Consider the following 19,281-nt stretch of genomic DNA (forward strand, 5'->3'; position numbering starts at 1 on the left):
ATACAAGGATTGTACTTAAAAAGGAAAGGCATATGATTAGGAGAAAGAAATTGAAATATCCAGGATTCTTACAGATTGCTGCTAGTTCTTATTTTCTGCCATCTTTATAAATAAAATGCAGAAGAAGGAGTGCAAAAATCATCAAAGTTTTTAGTGACATTAAAGTCTCTGAGTAGGAAATACTTGGAGTTGGATTACAGAAGGAGTTTGTATGAACGCTTTCCTATATGTGTAAAAGTGGCAGGAAACGCAAATATTTTATCCAATATACCTCAATAAAGACCTAAAAGCTAAACTTGATTGAGAATGGAGATCTGTAGATCAGGTATAAAATGACTTTGGGGACTTAGGGAAGACTCCACTTTTGTTTTTCCCACACTGTGGGTTTCTTGTGGGGAACTTCTAGGATATAAAAGGGTAAGAGAATTACGATATATATCATTTTTCACAACCAAGAAACATCGTGAAGGGTGATGGAATTGGAGGGCTATGACAATGGAAATTAACTTGGAAATGAGTGAAGCACACTTTTAACATCTACTGGTAGAGCCCATTTTATGGGTTGAAAATCTTTGTAGCTGCTTCTTGCCCAGTCATAGCAAGAACTTATTAAATGCTTGTGAATCCATTGACTGGAAACACTACACTACTATACTGTTATAGCCAAAATGGCTATGAAACTTGACATTAGGAAAGATATTGGAAATAAAACAGATAATATTGTTGAATCCTTATAGAAGGCTTTTGTGTCCATACCTAATATACTTGGCATAGTTGATTTTCCCAGAAAGATGGGAGAAAAAGAAAAAAGCTCAAGGGAAAGACAACTAAAATTGTCCCTGAAATTTTATAATAGATTGAAAAGAGGAGTTACTTCAGTCTGATATGAGAAGAGGAAAAGGATCCACACTGACTTGTACAAGCTCATGAGCAATGTGGATAAGCTGATTTTTGACAAGGACACCATATATTAAAATACAAGCACAAGCGGCTGTCTTTGAAATTCAGTGATAAATATCAGAAAATAAAGGAAAGTGCCAATGCACGTAGAGAGGAATGCATTTTTAAAACATTTACACATCACTGTCTATATGAAACAGATGTATTCATGAAGGATTTGAACACTCACACACATGGGACTCAGGACTGACAAGGTAACTCATAGATATTACGGGGACATTAAGTGTTTCTCCTGGCATATTTTTCAAAATGACTGGTAACAAGACACTGGTGTGGATAGATTTAATTAGAGAATTAGAGACTGTTTTGTTCCAAATAAATGTATCCACTTTATCAAACATTGGCTAATGTTGCTGCTCAGAGATCGAATCTTAATATTTGTGTTGTTTCAGCATGTCTACAAATCAATCAGGAAGAGATTTTGGATCTTCTAAGATTCTAAAATTGTTGCTAACTTTGTCCCTGAGACACCTTCATGCCTGTTTAGTTAGTGAAGTGGGGACCCTGGCTTGTTCATAAATCATGATGCATTGCTAAGTGACTGCTTGGTGGCCTCATTCGTGAACATTCCATTCAGTGCCAGATGAGAAACTCTACAAATCAGATTTTTAGAGCATGAACATTTGCTATTGTACATTGGTGAGGTACATTTTCAGGATTCTTGTTCTGAAGCGAACTTTGTAAAATAAAATAAATTTCTTGAGTACTAGTAAATTGATATCCCATCCATGGCATGCACGATATTTGTGTTGTTTGGTAAATCAACTTTAAAAAGCATCACAAATTCCATATCATCTAAAAGTTGAAGATTGTCAAAAGACCTTATGCAAGTCTCATTCAAGAGATTCCCTACTTCCTTGACACACCATCCTTAAATAAGTCAATACTTGATGATTTTGCGTATTAACTTTTCCTGAAAAGTTAAACAGAACAATTTAGACAGTTTTATAAAAATCTCTAGTTTGGCTATTGCTCTCAGCTTGTTTATCAGGCTTAAGTCTGGTGAATCCATAGTTTTACTTCTAATTTTAAATTTAAAATAAAAACTAAAAAGAGAAATTCTCAAAATGATCTATTCATCCAACAGCATAATCTGGTGAAAGTACTATTAGCCACAAGTCAGATTTTATATATGTCCCTGAAGGGTTTGGTAAAATACTCTGAGTCTCTGTTTGATGGGTGCTCTTGAAGGCCTAGACAGTTTCAGAGAGTTTGAGCACTACGTACAATATAGAGAAATACAGTTATATATTATTGATGCTTTCTCACTTTTATATTTTAGCAATATGTGAATTAAACAATAGGGTTTAATATTATTCTTACAGAATGAGTCTGACAAAATTTAAGGTGAGAAAAGTAAATCAATTTTGTGAAAAAAAAGCAACCTTCAAGTATAGTAAAAGAGAAATAGAAAGCACAGTTTTGCAATCAAGTATATTTAGAAATAAGTCCTAATTGTTTATTCTGCCACCACTAGTGTCTGGTTACGTGAGCTTAGGGTTGGTATTTGTGAGCCTCATGCCTCTCATTCAAGGAGATGTGAATGTTGCATCTCCAGAGTTGATAGAAGAATGTTTTTTTTTAAATATATCTAGAATTACATTTGCTGACAAATGTGAGGGATAATTGGTGTTCAGTAGCTGTCAGTTTCCACAATATTGATATAAGTGGACACACATATTTCCAGATATAAGCCTTGTGACTATGCCTGACTTATCCTGGTGTTCCTACCCAATGTCACTGTATTTTACTCTTTAAACTAGAAGCTGTGATTACCCCTCCACAAATCTTTCCTCTGCCCAGTGTTGGCACCTGACAGGTTGATCCTGAAGCTGCCACCTCTCCCAAGTGCCCTGCAGTCATCATAAGTAGCTCTGGGGAAGCCACAGCTACTTCCGCCTTGCTGTGCACACAGTTCCCTGCTTTTCTTCCTCTGCCCACTCAGCATCTTTTACCTCTCTGGAAATACTAAGGCTATTGTGAGGATGAAGAAGGGACGGGGATATTCTCCGCCGCTCCGACTCTGGAACCCCCAGTAATTCTGTAGTTCTTTTAATAACCATCCAAAAATTAGTTCCTGCTATGTGTCCAGCAATAATGGGCATAGAGGCGACAAGAACCTATAAGACAGGCACCTGCCTTTAAGGAGCTTGGAGGTATTTGGAAACACAGGTAAACCAACAGAGGCAAGGAAGTGAAATAGGCCTTACGTCAGCTGTTCACTTATGCCAAAGAAATTGTCAATCCTTGAAATACACTCTGATCCAGAGGGTAGACTGAAAGCAGGTCATTTGGTTTTAAAGAAAATGAAGCTAAGGCTTTTAAAAAATTTTAGACAAAATAACTCAAAACTGCAATTCAATCTGAAAAACAACCAGTTCTGATTGGAAATGCCAAAGAAAATAAATAATCCCACATCTATTTGTCTCTCTCAAGTCAACATAAAACCTTAAAATTGTTCCTCAAAATGAAGGTGTATTTATTTCTCATTTCAAACTAAAAATAAAACAAAATAAAAACCTGTGAAAATTTATGGAGGCTTCAAAATTCAGAAAAAAAAACTAGAAGTCCCCAAAACACTATTTTTAAGACAAAAATCCACGCTCTCCGTGAATATTACAACCTAACATTACAAGCGACCCAGAATAAAATGACGATAATAACATTCCCAAGATTCAATCTGCCATAACTAATCTTAATCCTCAGTTTACTATTGTTTTCAATTAGCAGTAGTGATGGGTAGGCAATTAACAAATAACAATGCATATAAAATAGAATTTTTTTTCCAACGAAGTGGGAGCAACACAGAAAAATGCATGGTCGAACAACAATAATTTGAAATCATACTGGCATTGATTTAAGGGAGAAAACAACTAGAGAAATTATGAGAAGGAAAGATCATGCTATCGATTGCTAAATTTTCACATTTTATGTACATTTAGAAAAAAATAAATACGTGGCGATTTTTTTCCCTAGGCTACACATGACATAAACAAACTACTTCATGTAGTGCATGAGTTTCTGAAGCCTCCTCCCAGTGCCTCTGGCTCTCCGCCTCTGCCAGCCTTTCCTCACTTCACAGTTTGGGGACAGCTTTGCCCTTACACTGTGAGGTCAAGAACTGGGGCTTAGGGGTGGAGAAGGGAAGTTCTTTTTTTTTTACAACTTGGAGCAAACTGTCCTTCACTTCCAAGCTGAAGATTGTTCATAATAACAGAAAAATTCTAAGTTATATATTTGTTTTGTATTTTTAAGCTTTTAATTATTTTCATATCTTAAATAGAGGCTGTTGAGCACAGTGGCTTTAAAGTCAGACCAGACTACAGATTCCCATGCCAAGATTCACAAATTGGGCAACTTTGGTCAAGTTACATAACTGAGCTAGTTGGGTCATTATAAGATATGTAAAGTGCCTGGTACATAATAAACAAATAAGTAAGGAAATAAATACATATTCAGTTAATACATTTTCATTAACAAGCAGACTCTGTAGTATATTTCTGTTTTTATAGATGAAGAACTTCTGGCTCAGTCAGTGAATTACCCAAGTTACCAGAAAAGGAGGAAAACTAAACTTTTTGCAACAGACGCCCAATTTCCCTAGAAACTGGAGCCATGCTGGAGATGGGACTTATAGGTGGTCTCATTATTTCTGAATGGGCACTCAGCAGTTACCAAGCCACCAACAATCTGGGTATAGGAAAATGACAGAAATGTTCCCAGGTTACCATTACCACATCTCAGTTTTATTCATCTGAAGAGAAAAGATGTCCTACCCAGATGCTGTCTTCTTGCTTGTACTGTTTCCAGTTGCGTCCTGTGTCACTGAACATCAGGCTGTAACTCGTCACCCAGTCAGAGCTCCCGTATCTTCCCTGCGTGGCCACTGCTGTAATCTCCACTCTGTTTCCCAGGTCCATCTGGAGCCACTGTTGAGCATTGGAATCTGCTGGGGACCAACCGCCAGTTCCTGGAAGAGGATCAGAGAGAGTTGTAGGAACATCTCACATAGCCACCACTTTCAACTCTCAAGGAGAAATTAAACAGTGTTCAACTAAGACGCCTTTACCCCAAAATATGTCCTGCCTCTGTTCTTAAACCCCTGGTACTTTCTCGGCCCAATTTCCATTCTCCTCCTCCATCTAATTCCCTTTCGTGGGTTAAGAGTCATCTCAAATGCTGTTTCCTCCATGATTCTTCCTCTCTTTCCCCAATCATTACAGTGTCCATCTTATGGATTCCTCCTAAAATTTGTTTTATATTTTATTTTCTTACAACCTTAACCTTTAACATGCCTTATATCCTCTGCCTGCTGACACCTCCTTCCTTCCATCTTTTCTTCTTTCTTTCATCCGTCCTTCTCTTTTCTCTGCTCCTGACCTCTCTCCAAATCCATGCTATGAAACTACCAGGGGCCAGACATTTTGCTGTGGATACAAAGATGAAAGATCACTGACTATGCTTTTGAGAGGTTAGCATTCATTCACTCAACAGATGTTCATTGAGCACCAGGAGCATGCTAGGTACTGAAGAAAGAGAGACATGCAAAGAAAAATGTGTAATGTGATGTGAAAGGAAGCCTTACGAGAGGTAAGCACAAGGGACAATAGGAGCACGGAGGACAGAATGCCTCAGAGCACAGAGGATCAGAAAGGCCTTCTAAAGACAGTGACGGTAGAGCTGAAAGCTGAAGCAAGTATGGCCATTTCCCTGGCAAACGAGGTTGGATAGAGATCAACCAGGGGTGAGAGATGCAAAATCTCAGAGAGACATAAGAGACTGTGCCACACTCTAGGATCTACACGTCACTCAGTATACCTGACACCGGAAAGGGGCATTCCACACGCAACGAAAGCCTTTGGGCCTCAGAATTTCACTAAATAGTGAAACTGTGGAACTTTGCAGAAGATCAATATTAGCTCTTGCTTAGTTAGAAACTTGTGGCCTAAGTTTCCGTTTTCGTTTCACATAGGAATAAAGAAGTCGGTATTCATTTTCACTGACTCTAGAGTTTACAAGTCCTCTGAATCATGAGTGGGAGCTATTGCAGAATGTCCTATGCCATGGGTGGGGACGGAATGAAAGCAACCCCTTTGTTAAGCACCTTGCTCAGGGCATTGGGTTAGGGAGTTAGTTGCATTTTTAACTTAGAAGGGTTAATCAATAAATTTCTTTTTATTTCAACCTATGTCATTAAAAATAATTTTTTTAATGACAGTCTACTTTCTCACCATCTCAGGAGGAGTCAGTTGGACCTTTCTTGGTAACTGAGAACCTTTCTGAGCCTCGACCCCCCAAATGCACAGATAGCCTCTCATCACTCAGGAGTGGACATGTGGACACAGAAGACAGAGAACAGGAGCTGGATCCTACTCTGGCCATAAAGAACATCTTATAAGTTTTGTGTTGATTTTCTCCCAATAAATATCTAGTCCTTAATAGCTTTTGTTTTAGTAAGTTTTTTTTCACTCCCCTGAGAAGATTCAAATGCAGGGAAAGGAAGAGAAGGAATGTTCTCAGCACCTACTGTGGAATGTATTTTATTAAGTATTCTGCAAGACATGAACAAAGTGGCAGATATTGCTGATATTCACTAATATTCATTCTCTCTTCCTTCTGTGGTAATAGGACTGCAGTGGGTGCATGTCTTAGTTGCATTTTTCACCTCTCCATACTCTTATAGTTATGGCCATATGGACAAGTGTGCTCCAATAAAAATGTGACTGGGGGGGCCGGCCCGGTGGCGCAAGCGGTTAAATGCACGCACTCCGCTGTGGTGGCCCGGGGTTCGCCAGTTCGGATCCCGAATACGCACCGACGCACTGCTTGGCAAGCCATGCTGTGGTGGCATCCCACATAAAGTGGAGGAAGATGGGCGCGGATGTTAGCCCAGGGCCAATCTTCCTCGGCAAAAAAAGAGGAGGATTGGCAGATGTTAGCACAGGGCTGATCTCCTCACAAAAAAAAAAAAATAGTGACTGGGAAAAAGATGTGCCACTTGCAGGCCATCATGTCTCTTCTCCACTTGCTTTCCCCTTCCTCTACTGATGGATGCAGTTGACAACAAGACCCTAGACGACGGCAGAACCATAGCATGGAAAGATCCTGGATCCCTGCATCATCACGTAGAGGAAAGCACCTGCTTATTTGAACACCTGCTCTAAACCGTAGTCTGAACGAGAACTAAACATCTACTGTGTTTAAGCCATTGCACATTGGAATCTATTTGATACTGCAGTTTAGCCTACTTTAATGCATATACAATATCCTGTGAAGTAAATAGGAAAATTCCTATAATATAGTTGAGGAAACTGAGATTCAGCAAGTTTAGAACACCTGGCACTCAGGATTCAAGCATAGCTATTTGAGACTATTATATAACGAAAAATGTGGTCTCTAAAAACCCAGAAAATCAGTAAGGAGGGAAGGCCCTGGGAGGAGGCATTTGAGCAGATTCTGAGATGCCAGATCCAGAAGTAAATTTTTATCAGTCAGCTGTCTTCTCCAACATGTCCATAATTCCCAAGCCGTTCTACTTTCTCCCAATTTCTCAAAACTAGAAGGAGATTTTACATTTCAAAGAAATCTAAATTATTCTGAACTTACTCTTTGTTTCCACTCAATTTCTCCTTCTGCCCATTTCATGAGGCCTCTTTATTCTTAACTGAAAAAGTAAAGTTGTAAAAAGTATATGATCTCAACAATATTAAAACATGATAGAAAAGAAATATGTAAGATGATTTCTTCTGAGTGGTGAAACTGAGTGATTTTATCCTTTTATGCTTTTGGCATATAACATATTTTCTATTATCAGCAGCATGCCTTTCTTCATAAACTGAAAATCTCATTATTTATACTTATGTGGTTTGTTGCATAAATAATATATATATCAATTTGAGCTGGTGGTATAATATAGAACATGGCTTTTTGTGTGAACATCACTATTTTTGAAATTAAAATATGTAAATCTTCTTTTTTATCCCCAGTAGTCCACAATTAGACTTCCTAGTCATGCTTTAGAGTTTTTTTCATTTATTCTAAAAATTCTTATCATATTTATATATGATAAGAATTTATATTGATGATGGAAGAAAGAAAGGAAAATGACAAGGAATCTCCCTCACCATCTTTCAAAGAATAAAAATCATAAAAGACTAACCAAAAACCAACTCAAACCAAACCAAAACAGAAAAAGAGGGAGAATTAATGCTAAAAAGATTTCTTCAAATTTATCTAAAAAAAAAAATCACATCTCTCTTTTGTCCACAGTAAAAACCTTAGTTTATTAATCCCCCTGAAATTAATCACAATAGAATTGTTGCTGTTAGCATTCATTAACACATCAAGTTAAGAATTTTCCAAACCCAGGAGCGTCAGCCTAAGCTCTTAAAATGGAGGGACACTATCTGGGTGATAATTGCCAAGGACTCTTTCCCTGCTGTTGCAGATGCTCCATGCATTACAGCTAATAGGCAAGGCACCCAGGGTTGCCATGGTTGCTATGGCAAACATTTTGTTCCTTCCACCAAACAATAAATGTTTTTCTGCAAATGATGAGAATAGCCTGAAGATACTATTTGCAGTTGCCCTGAAGACACATCGTACCCATACTAGCTTTCTATTTCTGAATTATTCTCTAAATTGGGGGTGTAACACACACAGAGATACCTGTGTTTGGCAAGTGGAAGGTGCTAACTAAGGCAGTGTCATCTATAATTGTGGATGCAGTATCAACGATTATTGATTGCAATTCCCATAAATCCTGGAGCTTAAATTTAAAGGAATTTAATGGAAACCTAAAGGAAAAATAATCTTGTGTTAGATTTTCATTGCATCTAGAATTTTTCCTTAGTTTTTCAAACATGGGATCCTGAATGATTTTGAGGCTATATCTTAGTTTATTCCTAGCACACTCCAAGTCTCATACTCTGCATACTGCATTATTTGACTTTTGGGGAGAAGACAGAATAAGGAGATGCTGGACAAAAAGCCAAGACACCTGGTTTAAGATCCAGTACTGCTCCTGAGCTCAGATTAGATGAGAGTCTCAATGTGCTCAATTGTCAGAAACACCTGGAGAGCTTGTGATGAAGACAAACACAAATTCCTGGGCCCACTCCTTGATAACTTATCCAGGGGCCTAACCTGGGAATCTGTGTTTTTACAAAGGTGCTCATGACACCCTGAGTGGTTTGGGAAATGCTGGATGAGATGGTTTCTAAGGTCTCAGCCCTAATATTTTACTGATAACAGTTGCATTATTTATCTATTTAATGGTTCAAATTAGGTTAAATTCAGCATGCTATTTTTTATTATTAAATATAAAAAAAGTGAGTCTGGCCCAGGGGCCTAGTGGTTAAGTTTGGCTTCAGTGGCCTGGGTTTGGTTCCCAGGTGTGGGCCTACACCACTCACCAACGGCCATGCTGTGGTAGCAGTTCACATACAAAATAGAGGAAGATTGGCAACAGACCTTAGCTCAGGGCAAATCTTCCTCAGCAAAAAACAAACAAACAAATAAACAAACAAAAGCAACAACATGAAATTGCCTCTGGATCTAAAGATGGACACCTTCCCCAATTTGATCCCCAATCTCCCACACCCAACCATGGATGGATATTAAAAGCCAGACTTAACGTTTGCCAAGGAAATCTGAAAATTTGTGAATTCAGAAATGCTCATCTTTGCTCTCATTTGGACAGTTCTTTTCACTCCTAGATAGCCCTTTGCTCCTTCTCATCACCCGCATTCACACGCCCCTGCTGGAGTGTTCATTCAGACACAACATTAGCTAACAATAATACAGCACTTGCTCAGTGCTCGGCTCTGCCTTAAGCACTTGGCAGACAGACTCATTAATCATCACAGGGGCTCTGCGTGATAGGTATTATTATTATCCCCGTTTTATAGGTGGGGAAACTGAGGCCAGAATGGTCGGGCAGTTTTTCCAAGATTACACATCTAATAAGTAGCAGAGCAGAGGATTCAAACCCAGAAAACTGGGACACGGCGCCCAAGCTCTTAATCACTCAGCTACGCTGCCTCTCAACAGCATGGACACAGCACTCGTGTCCTATTCCTCCTCCTTATTCTTAATAGCAATTCTCACTGGAAACATAATTCACACTTCAAATTTTTTTCAGTATCTTACTTGATTCTCATAGCAATAAGCATAGTATTTTTAATTTCCACTTACTAGAGAATAAAGCAGCCTCAAAGGGCCATCTAGCTTATCCAGGTTATATGGTGAGAGACTGCTCTCAAACCCAATTCTTCTGATTACTAGTCCCTGCCTGACGTATTAATGAACGTCTTAAGCCAGCAGGAAATGACACTTATGGGGAATTCTATGCAAGGTTTAAAGTAAGACAAGAGACTCAGCTCTCCTGACTCATGCTCAGTTCCCTGCTCAGCGTTCTCCACCAGGATGCTGATTCCTAACTTCACACGCTAGAGAAGGCTCTAAGCATGAAACAGAGCAACTGGTAGAAAGCATAGAAATTCCTCAGTTTCCACTTCTTACTCAGAAAAGGAAATGAGAATCGATTGATGTCACACACTGGAAATGGGCAAAAAATGGATTACATACAGGTCTCTGCTAAGTGATATTTCACAACTATCATTCAAAAAAAGAAAGTCCACGTAGTACAAGGCCAAGATGAGCTAAAATAGTCACACACGCATAGCGTTTTCACATCAAATCTGTTTTAAGCACACAGCCTAGCCATTTTAAAAAAACCTAAAATAAACCTGTAGAGAACAGGTTTCCTAGGCATGTGCTTCCCCCCAGATTTATACAAGGCCATAAGAAGCTACAAGCACGTTCTCACAAATGACTGGGAGGTTTGCTTGGATTATTAGCTGCATCATTAATTATAAATATTTGGTGCCTCTATAAGCAAAGGTTTGAGATTTTTCAGGGACAAAGCTTCGTAGTGATGGTGATGAGTAAGGCAGAGAGACTTTCCCATAAATATTTAACATTATATAGTATGGGCAAGAGTAACAACATTCACAAAGATGCTCGTAGTGCTCAGGAGGGCTTCCTGCACCTCCACTCACAGCGTTGTTATCCTCCTTTTGTAACAGGGCCTGAGGCTGGGCAAGGGCTTCTGAGGCTGGGAGGTTGCTGGCTGGAACAGTGGGCATCATTTCTGCTGCTGGGCAGGTGTGGTAGGACCTGGGCATTACAGACTAGCCCTGGCCAGGACTCCTACATTTCTCTCTGCACATTTATTTAGGGACTATGGAGCCTCCAGGGGGAAAAGAAAGTGGAAATTTGACCAAACACCCTATGGGGCTCAAAACAGATAAAAATCTGTAGGAATACCTGGAGTGGTCCTATTGAGGCTAGTTTTCATGAAAGAACAAAGGAGATCATAAGAGGAGATTCATGTAAGGGAGGGGAGAGTTTGGATCCAAATCAGACCCAGATATCATAATTGAGGCTTCCTCAAGAGCAATGCCTGAGGGGAGTGGCTGTCTGTGTGTGACTTAGTTTGAGTTCCCCAGAAGTCAGTTATGAGTCATGGATTTGAGTGTAAGTAGTTCATTTGGAAGTTGACACCAGGAAGCTGGGTGAGGGTGATGGAGATGAGATAGAGAAGAAAGGAGAGCTACTGCATGGCTCAACAGCAAGCCGGCCATTCCTGTGGGTGAGCTTAATCCCACCAGTGCAGGATGCTCCTTCGAGTTATACCATCAGAGCAGGAGAAAAACTGGGGGTTTTTATAGGCCAACTCTGTCAGGTTTTGATTGAAGGCTGCTGGAGGGCAGTATGGTATTTAAAGCACAGAGAGAAAGGCCATGGGCAGAGAAGGGAAGGTGTAGTTATTGGAGTTGGAAGTGGTTCTGTTGGTGATGTTCTCAGGGCTCCATTCTGATCTTCTTTAGCAGATGGATTCATCCCCCAGCTGCAGGTGCCGGCTGACAACTAGAACAGTCTGTCCCCTTCTCCAGAGATTTGCCCTTGGCCAAACAGAAGCCTTCTTGCCTGGGAAGCTACCACTTCCCTGTCCTCATCTCAGCCAGTGACTGACTGATACAAGGTTCAGAAGGTCGATCCCATTCTCTGAAGGCATGACTGATGTTTATGGTATGACTTTGGTGCAGAACTTCCTCTTGGCATCTGAAGGAAGTTGGACTTCAGTTGAGACCACATTTCTTGCTAGCTTTCCCCCTGCCTCCCCTCACAACCTGTCTCCAGAGATGACTCCCCAGCAGATAATTTGAACAGGATTAGCTTAGCTCAGCTTGGCTTCTAAGATGTTGTCCTTGTACTGAAGTGTGAAGTCCAAGGGATGTGGTCATAGACGGCCTCTGCAACAGTGTGTGTGCTTGGCCATACAACAGTGTGTGTGTGTGTGTGTGTGTGTGTGTATGTATAGGAGAGAGCTATATTACTACTCTGAAGGGCTCTGATGCTCACCGCTCAGACAGTTTTGCTGTGACTTTCTACAATAAGTACCTTCCCTTGTGAGGAGTGCAGCCACTAAGGCCCTCATGGATCAGAGAAGTATATCTGGCTGCACATTTCACAGTTCAGAAGTTACACAAGAAGTGAGTGAGATCAGCAGGAGGGCATTTGGGGCTTGGAAAATTTGGAGTTCAGTCACAAGGAGGATATCTCACATTTATGCCCCTAGCAGGCCAAGGACTGATTCACACACACATAAAAAAAGCCAGGCATTTTTAGAAACTTAGGTGAGAGGGTCATGTATATAAAGCTTGAAAAGACTCTAGAAATACATTGTTCAATTGAGTAGCTACTAGTCGCATGTGGCTACTAAATTAAATTGAATTCAAATTAAAAATTCAGTTTCTAAGTAGCATTAGTCACATTGCAATAGCCATGTGTAGCTAGTGGTTACTTTGTTAGACAGAATAGCTATAGAATATTCCATCTTTGCAAAAATTTCTATTGGATAGCACTGCTCTGGAATTTCTCTTAAAAAATGGTAAAAGCTGAGCTCTATTTTCATTTGGCAAATCAATACAATTTAACTCTACCCATGTGCTGCTCAGGCCTAGGGGATTTTTAATGTATTATTTATTCCTCATTTAATGCCTATATGATTATCGAGTTCTACCCATGAGTAAAGCAGTGTAAAAGATTGAGCAGCAAGATAAGACATTTCCTGTTTTTAGTCATATGGAGAAACAAAAGGACTCTCCCAAGATCTTTGAAATGGAAAAATGGAGAAGTGGAATTGGAAGTCATTTAAAACTGCACATGTCATATTGTTGGCATTACCACTTAAAACTTTTCTCTCATGAGCAGCATACTTTTTGCACAGTTGAGCATACTACATTTTACTTGGTTTCCTGGGGGTAATTTTTTTTGAAAGACAGTGCCCTGTCTAAGTCTGGTGTTTGAGTTGAAAGAGTCACTATGTTCTCTGCGACTTTGTGCAAGTAATTTCTCTACTTCTATAAAAATAATATAGTGTCTATTTTAGCAAGGATCAAGGATCAAGGATCAAGATAATATATGTCTATTCATAGGTTTCATGGCTACAGGCACAAAATGGTTAAATACAAGCATGCTTCATTGTTACCCCAAAAGCTTCATCTTGTGTTCAAAACAAAGAACTCTGGCATCAGTTCAAACCTCCATCAGGAAGTTACTCTTGACTGGAACATGTGCAATATAACCCAAGAAAATGGCAGGAGATGCAGCTCAAGAGAGAGAGAGAAGAGACATAATTGATTATTCTTTTACTCCATATCAGAATATTAGTCTAAAGTCAGTCAAGGTAATTCCACCACCCTTGACTGTGACTGAATTCAGGAGTGCACATGTGACCAAACTATGGCTAATTGGATGTGAAAGAAAATCTGCTGGTGGCGCAGGAGAAGAGGGGTTCGGGAGGTGTCGGTCCTGGAAGAGGTTCACTGCTCCAAGCAGCAGTTCTCAGGCTTTAGGACATCAGAATCACTTGGGGAGCTTGGAAAAACAGGGGTTTCTAGGTCCCATTGTCAGAATTTCTAGTTCTGGGGTCTGGGATAAGTCCAGACAATCTGCATTTTCTAACAAGTTCCTAGGTGATGCTCATCACACTGCCAAGGAATCACATTTTGATGGCTTAAAAGCAAGCCATGGGAGACGAGGGTCTATTTGTTTCCCAGAATATTGTGGCATCTAGCTGAGATATTGGGCTGGCTTATTAGCTCCAGATGATGCCAACACTGAGGATGGCATTGTTAACTTATCCACCAGCTCTGGAGCCTGTCCTCAATGAGGATTTCCTTTTATGTAAGATAATAAATTGTTTTTGATTCTTTTTTAAAAATGTAAAATAAAACACAGATACAGAAAAATCTCCCCAAACAAATATTTAGCTTCAAAAATTATTACAGGTAGTTACTCATGTAACTACCACACTGTTCAAGAAATAGAAGTATGGACACCTCTCAGTCTCCATGTACCTAGTCTTAATAATTTAATAGTTTTTCAAGCTAGTGAATTATGTTCAAGCTAGTGAGTTTTCTTTTAGTTGCACACATAATTACCCTAACAAAGATATCTCAGCAATAACAACTGATGCTCTAGTTAATTTTCTGGAAGAGATTCATTAGAAGCAAGTCCTTAGCAAAACGAATGATAAGGATTCTTTCATGAAATTTGGATTTTTATCAAACATGTACATTAATTAGAAAAATAAAGTCCAGACGTAAGCAACTAATTGTATAGGTAAGTATAAGTAAGATAAACATGGTTTGAAACACTCAAAAGGGGCCCTAGGGAAGGGCCCACCATGGGAAAAAAGTACTCAAACTGGAATTCTGGAGAAAGATGAACCACATGTTTATATCCCCTCCTGTTTCCTGGTTCCTTAGAGTTGGTTATACATTACCATTTTACTCCACATGGTGGATTCAATAATCCTTAGCTCATCTTTTTAATGTCATTTTCACAATGTCTTAATTGAGTAAATGGATTGAGTAGATCCTACCTAACTACTCCAGGTTAGACAAAGCAAAAGTATCCACCATACAACATACTATCCAAATACAACTTATTTCCTACTAGTGTGAAACTCATTGCAAATATAGCGGTAAAATTCCAATCTCTAGACAAATATATGTTGTTCATTATTCAGCTCTTAATCCCATTACTGTATTTTAAGTTACAATGTTTCAAGTTAAATGTAGTCAACTGATAAATCGAAGAAGATCTTGTCTCTTTGCAAAGTATTAGCAACATCAGATTGATGATTCAGTGAGCTAGCATTTTGAAGAGTGCTATTTAGAAATAATCTCAGCTTGGCCTTTCAAAGGAAGTGACTGGCTATCAGGAGAAAAAGTAAAAGGTGAATTACATGGGTTTATCTATCACTTTTGTTGTGTCAAGTGTTGATGTTTAGAATCTTTGAAGAATTATATTATTAGTGAGAAGAAGTATTCATAGGATTCCTCTTGCACTCTTAACTTCATTTTGTTTTGCAATTATCCTGGCTGAGCAGAGAGAGGGTCATCACATTGGATTTGTCTATATCTGAGGAAGGGTCCCAAGGCTCACATTAAGTAGCAGAAGATTTCTATTCTTTATCTCTCAATGTTCTATACCTGTCCTAGTGGGAGAACAGGCCCAGGGCACTATTTAACTATCTAGGTCAAAGTTAGTTTTGCCCACAGGCATATTAGGCCACAGTGAGATTTTTAGGGGTATTGAGGAAGCAGAGGTATCAATGTCACTCTTTCTCGCTTGATACCTGAAAATCCAGTCTTTGTGGTTAAAACACTGGCAACCCTAGTTGAAATGCCAAAATTACCTGAAAGGGGTGACTATTATGCCAACAACATCTTTACTCAGATTAAGATCTCAGATCTACGTGAATAAAGATAGGAGTTAACATGGGGTAGACAGAATTAGATTCAAATCCAAGTCATACCAATAATTAGCTGTGTATCCTTAGGTCAGTGACTTGACCTCTCTGAGTGTATTTCCTCATCTTTAAAAATGTGAATACCAACTATCTTAGAGTATTGACATGATGATAAAGATAAAGCTTAGGTTTCTAGTTTCTCGCACAATTCCTTATTCATGATAACTTAGCCAACTTTGATTTCCTACAGTTTTCCCTTACCCCTGAGATCCAGAGTGAAAAAGGCATGGAGGTGAGGAGTGAAGGAGCAGAAGACTCAGCGATGCTCTAGAATAGTGCCTCTCAAATTCGAATGTGCAATGCAACAGTTGTTACAACACAGGTTCTAATCTGGAAGTTCCGCGGCAGAGGCTGAGGTTCTGCATTTCTAGCAAGCTCCCAGGTGATGACCACGCTTCCACCCAGAGTCTACACCTCTAGTAGTGAAGGGCAGTATAAGGTAACAAAGGGAAGCATAGGACCTGATGCCTGCCATGCCTGAATAGCTAGGACAGGACAAAAGAAAGAAAAGGTGCTGAAAAGGACAGAGCCCTTCAAGGGGACAAGAGGGAATCCAGTGACAGATTTCTGTACTGCTCACTGTCTTTTTAAAACAGATAAGATTATATCCACATCACATCTGGCTCAATCAATCCAGATGGGAGACTGGCGCTACCTTTTGCAAGCAGGCATTGTAGCGCAGCCTGTGAAATTAGATCCTCAGGATTGTCACCTAGCTATCTGGAACAAGTCCCTAGACAGCTGATATCATGCTAATTGTGAGAACTCTGATTCCTGAACTGTTTCCAATCCACATCTCCTCATGGAGGGACCAATGACATCGAACTGAAAACCAACTTCCAAAGACCTTTGTGGGTCCTTAGCTTTTTGCAACCAGTGCTGCCCAAGGGGGGAGAAAGTGTGCATGGATTCTGTGCCAAAGGGAGGCAGGGGTTTTAAGCTTCTTCATTCCTTCATGAGCCCAGACGCTGAAAATGTCTTGACATAAAAAAATCAAATTCTCCATGGCAACAAAACCATCATGCTAGAAACACACAATCTCAACATACACAGGCAAGCAACTCAAAAATATATTGTGTGAGAAAGAAGGATTAAAATTTCAAGGAACAAATGGTAAATTTAATTGTTTGCAAAACTGTATTTGGGGAAAAAAATGATGGGAAAAACAATTACAAACCTCTCCTCTCATGGGGCCAAAGATGTCTGTTCCTATTTGACTTTTAATCAGATAAAGTAACTTATAATCTTCCCCTCACTTTTGAGCAGGTCTAACCCACAGCTCCATGGCTTCACGCTGTGCCACCAGCTCCCACACTTCCTGCTGACAGTAAGTGCTTCTCACAGCCCAGTGAACTTTAATGCCCAGATCAAAAGCTTTCGAGCCACAAAACAAATCACATTTGACAAAATCAGATCCCTCCTAAGCCACACTTATATGGATTTAGTTAGCAACCTAAGATAATGCTGATCTGACACCCCGTTTAAGGTATTTTGTCATTTTTTCAAAAGTAATTCGTTCTCTTCCTTGCTTTTTATTTCTTTGTGTGTGGATGAAATGGGGACTGAGGAGTGTGTGGAAGTGAGAGAACAAAATTTCCATATGGCAAATCCCTTCCGTAGATGAGGGACCAGGGTGAGGACTCTACACGAGCTTTGACAATCTAGTCCTCACCTTGTTCGGTGGATCACCCAGACCCTGGCTGCCACAGCAGTGCCTCAGGTCAAAGGTTGTTTCCAAGGGAGTGTTTTCTCTCAGAAAGATGAGTTTGTCACTGACAGAACTCATCACACTTGCTTTACTCAGAGTCTGAGAGTGCTCGTCAGCACACCTTTCCTATATTCTTTTCAACTTTTGAATTGACCCCTGCTTCTGACAGCACAAACTCACCAGCTGCGCACCCTTCCTTCCTGGGTGTGGGAGAGAGAGATGTACATTTGAGTTCTGAGCACACTGGAGGTAAAGTGGTCCTTAATTACCTGTGTTCAACGTATGTCAAAGATCTAAGTGATTCCCAGGGGAGTCAGCAAATTTAAATGGTGCCCAAGGACTTGCAGGGAAGATCATCCTTGTGAACTAGTTCAGCAGTGATGAGCCGCAAGAAGGCCATTGAGCACATTCAATTTAGTGAGGGGTACTTAGTTTTATGGAAGTCAAGGGTTTTACAATTTGGCTTTCATCTTGGGTGGAGTACCAGGAAATTTCTTAACAAGTGTGTAGAAGGCTAAGTAATGCAGAGTAGAAGAAATTCATGAGACACTGTAATAAGTGAATGAATGAATGAACAGATTGTGTTGAGAAAAAACTATCCAAAATTTGGAAATCAAAACAGGCTACTGTATGTCCTTTCAACATCATCCTGGGGCAATTTTTAACAAGCCCACTCGATGATTATTTAATTCTCTAGAAGAATGTACCTGCCATTTGGTTATGCTATTCAGTGTTTGATTAGACCTTAGGTATTGTAGAGTTATATGTTAACTTATAAATTTTTGTCCAATAGAGAAGTTATAATCCTCAAATTTTATTATCCTGTAGGACATTAACTAGTTTTGTATCTACCTAGAAATTTTATTCTAATATTTTTTCCTTTCCTCTCTGTGCCACGGCATTTTTTACCTATGAAACAGAGACACCAATAATACCTACATGGAGAGTAATTGTGAGGTTTGAGTTGATGTACCTTAAGGCTTACAACAGTGAGGGCTCTTAGTAAGCGCTAAGTATTTTGTTGTGATGATTTTTAGTCCTATGTTGGTGGCCATAAATTGATAACAGGAACAGCATAAACTCCTAGACACACAATGCCACCATTCAGGGAGGAGCCGAACCTGATAACGACAGTGCTGAGTACCAATTATTTAGTATCTGGCTGTGAACTTGCTATTTAAAACACTATATGGAGAATTCAAATTAAAACCAAGATGTTCTTTGAAATCTCCGTGTGCATCTGAGAGTATCCTAGATTTCAACCACGTGGAACAGTTTGCTCTTTTTTGGTATATTTGACGTCTTTCCTCTTTTAAAATAAAAGAGAACTTTTAAAGGAAGACTCATAGAAAATGAATGTTCATTAGACAGGGCTATAATTATTTCTAGGCCATTTAAGTGAGGGGGACTTAGTTTTATGGACGGCCAGGATTTTACAATTTGGATTTTATCTAAATTGACATGACATAAGCTTAATTTTAGAAGAAGAAAAATAAATCATTACTTTATACTGATATTTCTAATGAAATGAAAAATTTCAGTTTTCTCCTTAACTTTCTAAATTTTATGTATTTGTGTATCCACTCATTTGACAAAATCTGTTTTTAATTACATTAAATGATAATATTTTTTATTAAAATATATACCATATATGTATGTATTCTGTATATATATTAAATATGTATGTATATGTACACATATATATTACTGCATACATCCATATATA

General features: G+C 39.2%; 1 protein-coding gene across 3 annotated transcripts in view; it reads right to left on the reverse strand.

The window, feature by feature from the left end:
- Positions 1-19,281, reverse strand: part of CNTNAP5 (contactin associated protein family member 5) — a 757,303-nt gene that overhangs the window by 563,816 nt on the left and 174,206 nt on the right. For 2 of the 3 annotated variants that reach the window (XM_058548782.1, XM_058548783.1), the window contains one exon: positions 4,737-4,930. In XM_058548782.1, coding sequence (XP_058404765.1) covers positions 4,737-4,930 — 194 coding nt within the window. Of the gene's footprint in view, positions 1-4,736; positions 4,931-19,281 lie in introns of those variants that run through there. The other variant, XM_058548784.1, reaches the window with a different exon arrangement.

This window comes from Diceros bicornis, chromosome 10 (assembly GCF_020826845.1).
Source record: "Diceros bicornis minor isolate mBicDic1 chromosome 10, mDicBic1.mat.cur, whole genome shotgun sequence".
Classification (NCBI taxonomy): Eukaryota; Metazoa; Chordata; class Mammalia; order Perissodactyla; family Rhinocerotidae; genus Diceros; species Diceros bicornis.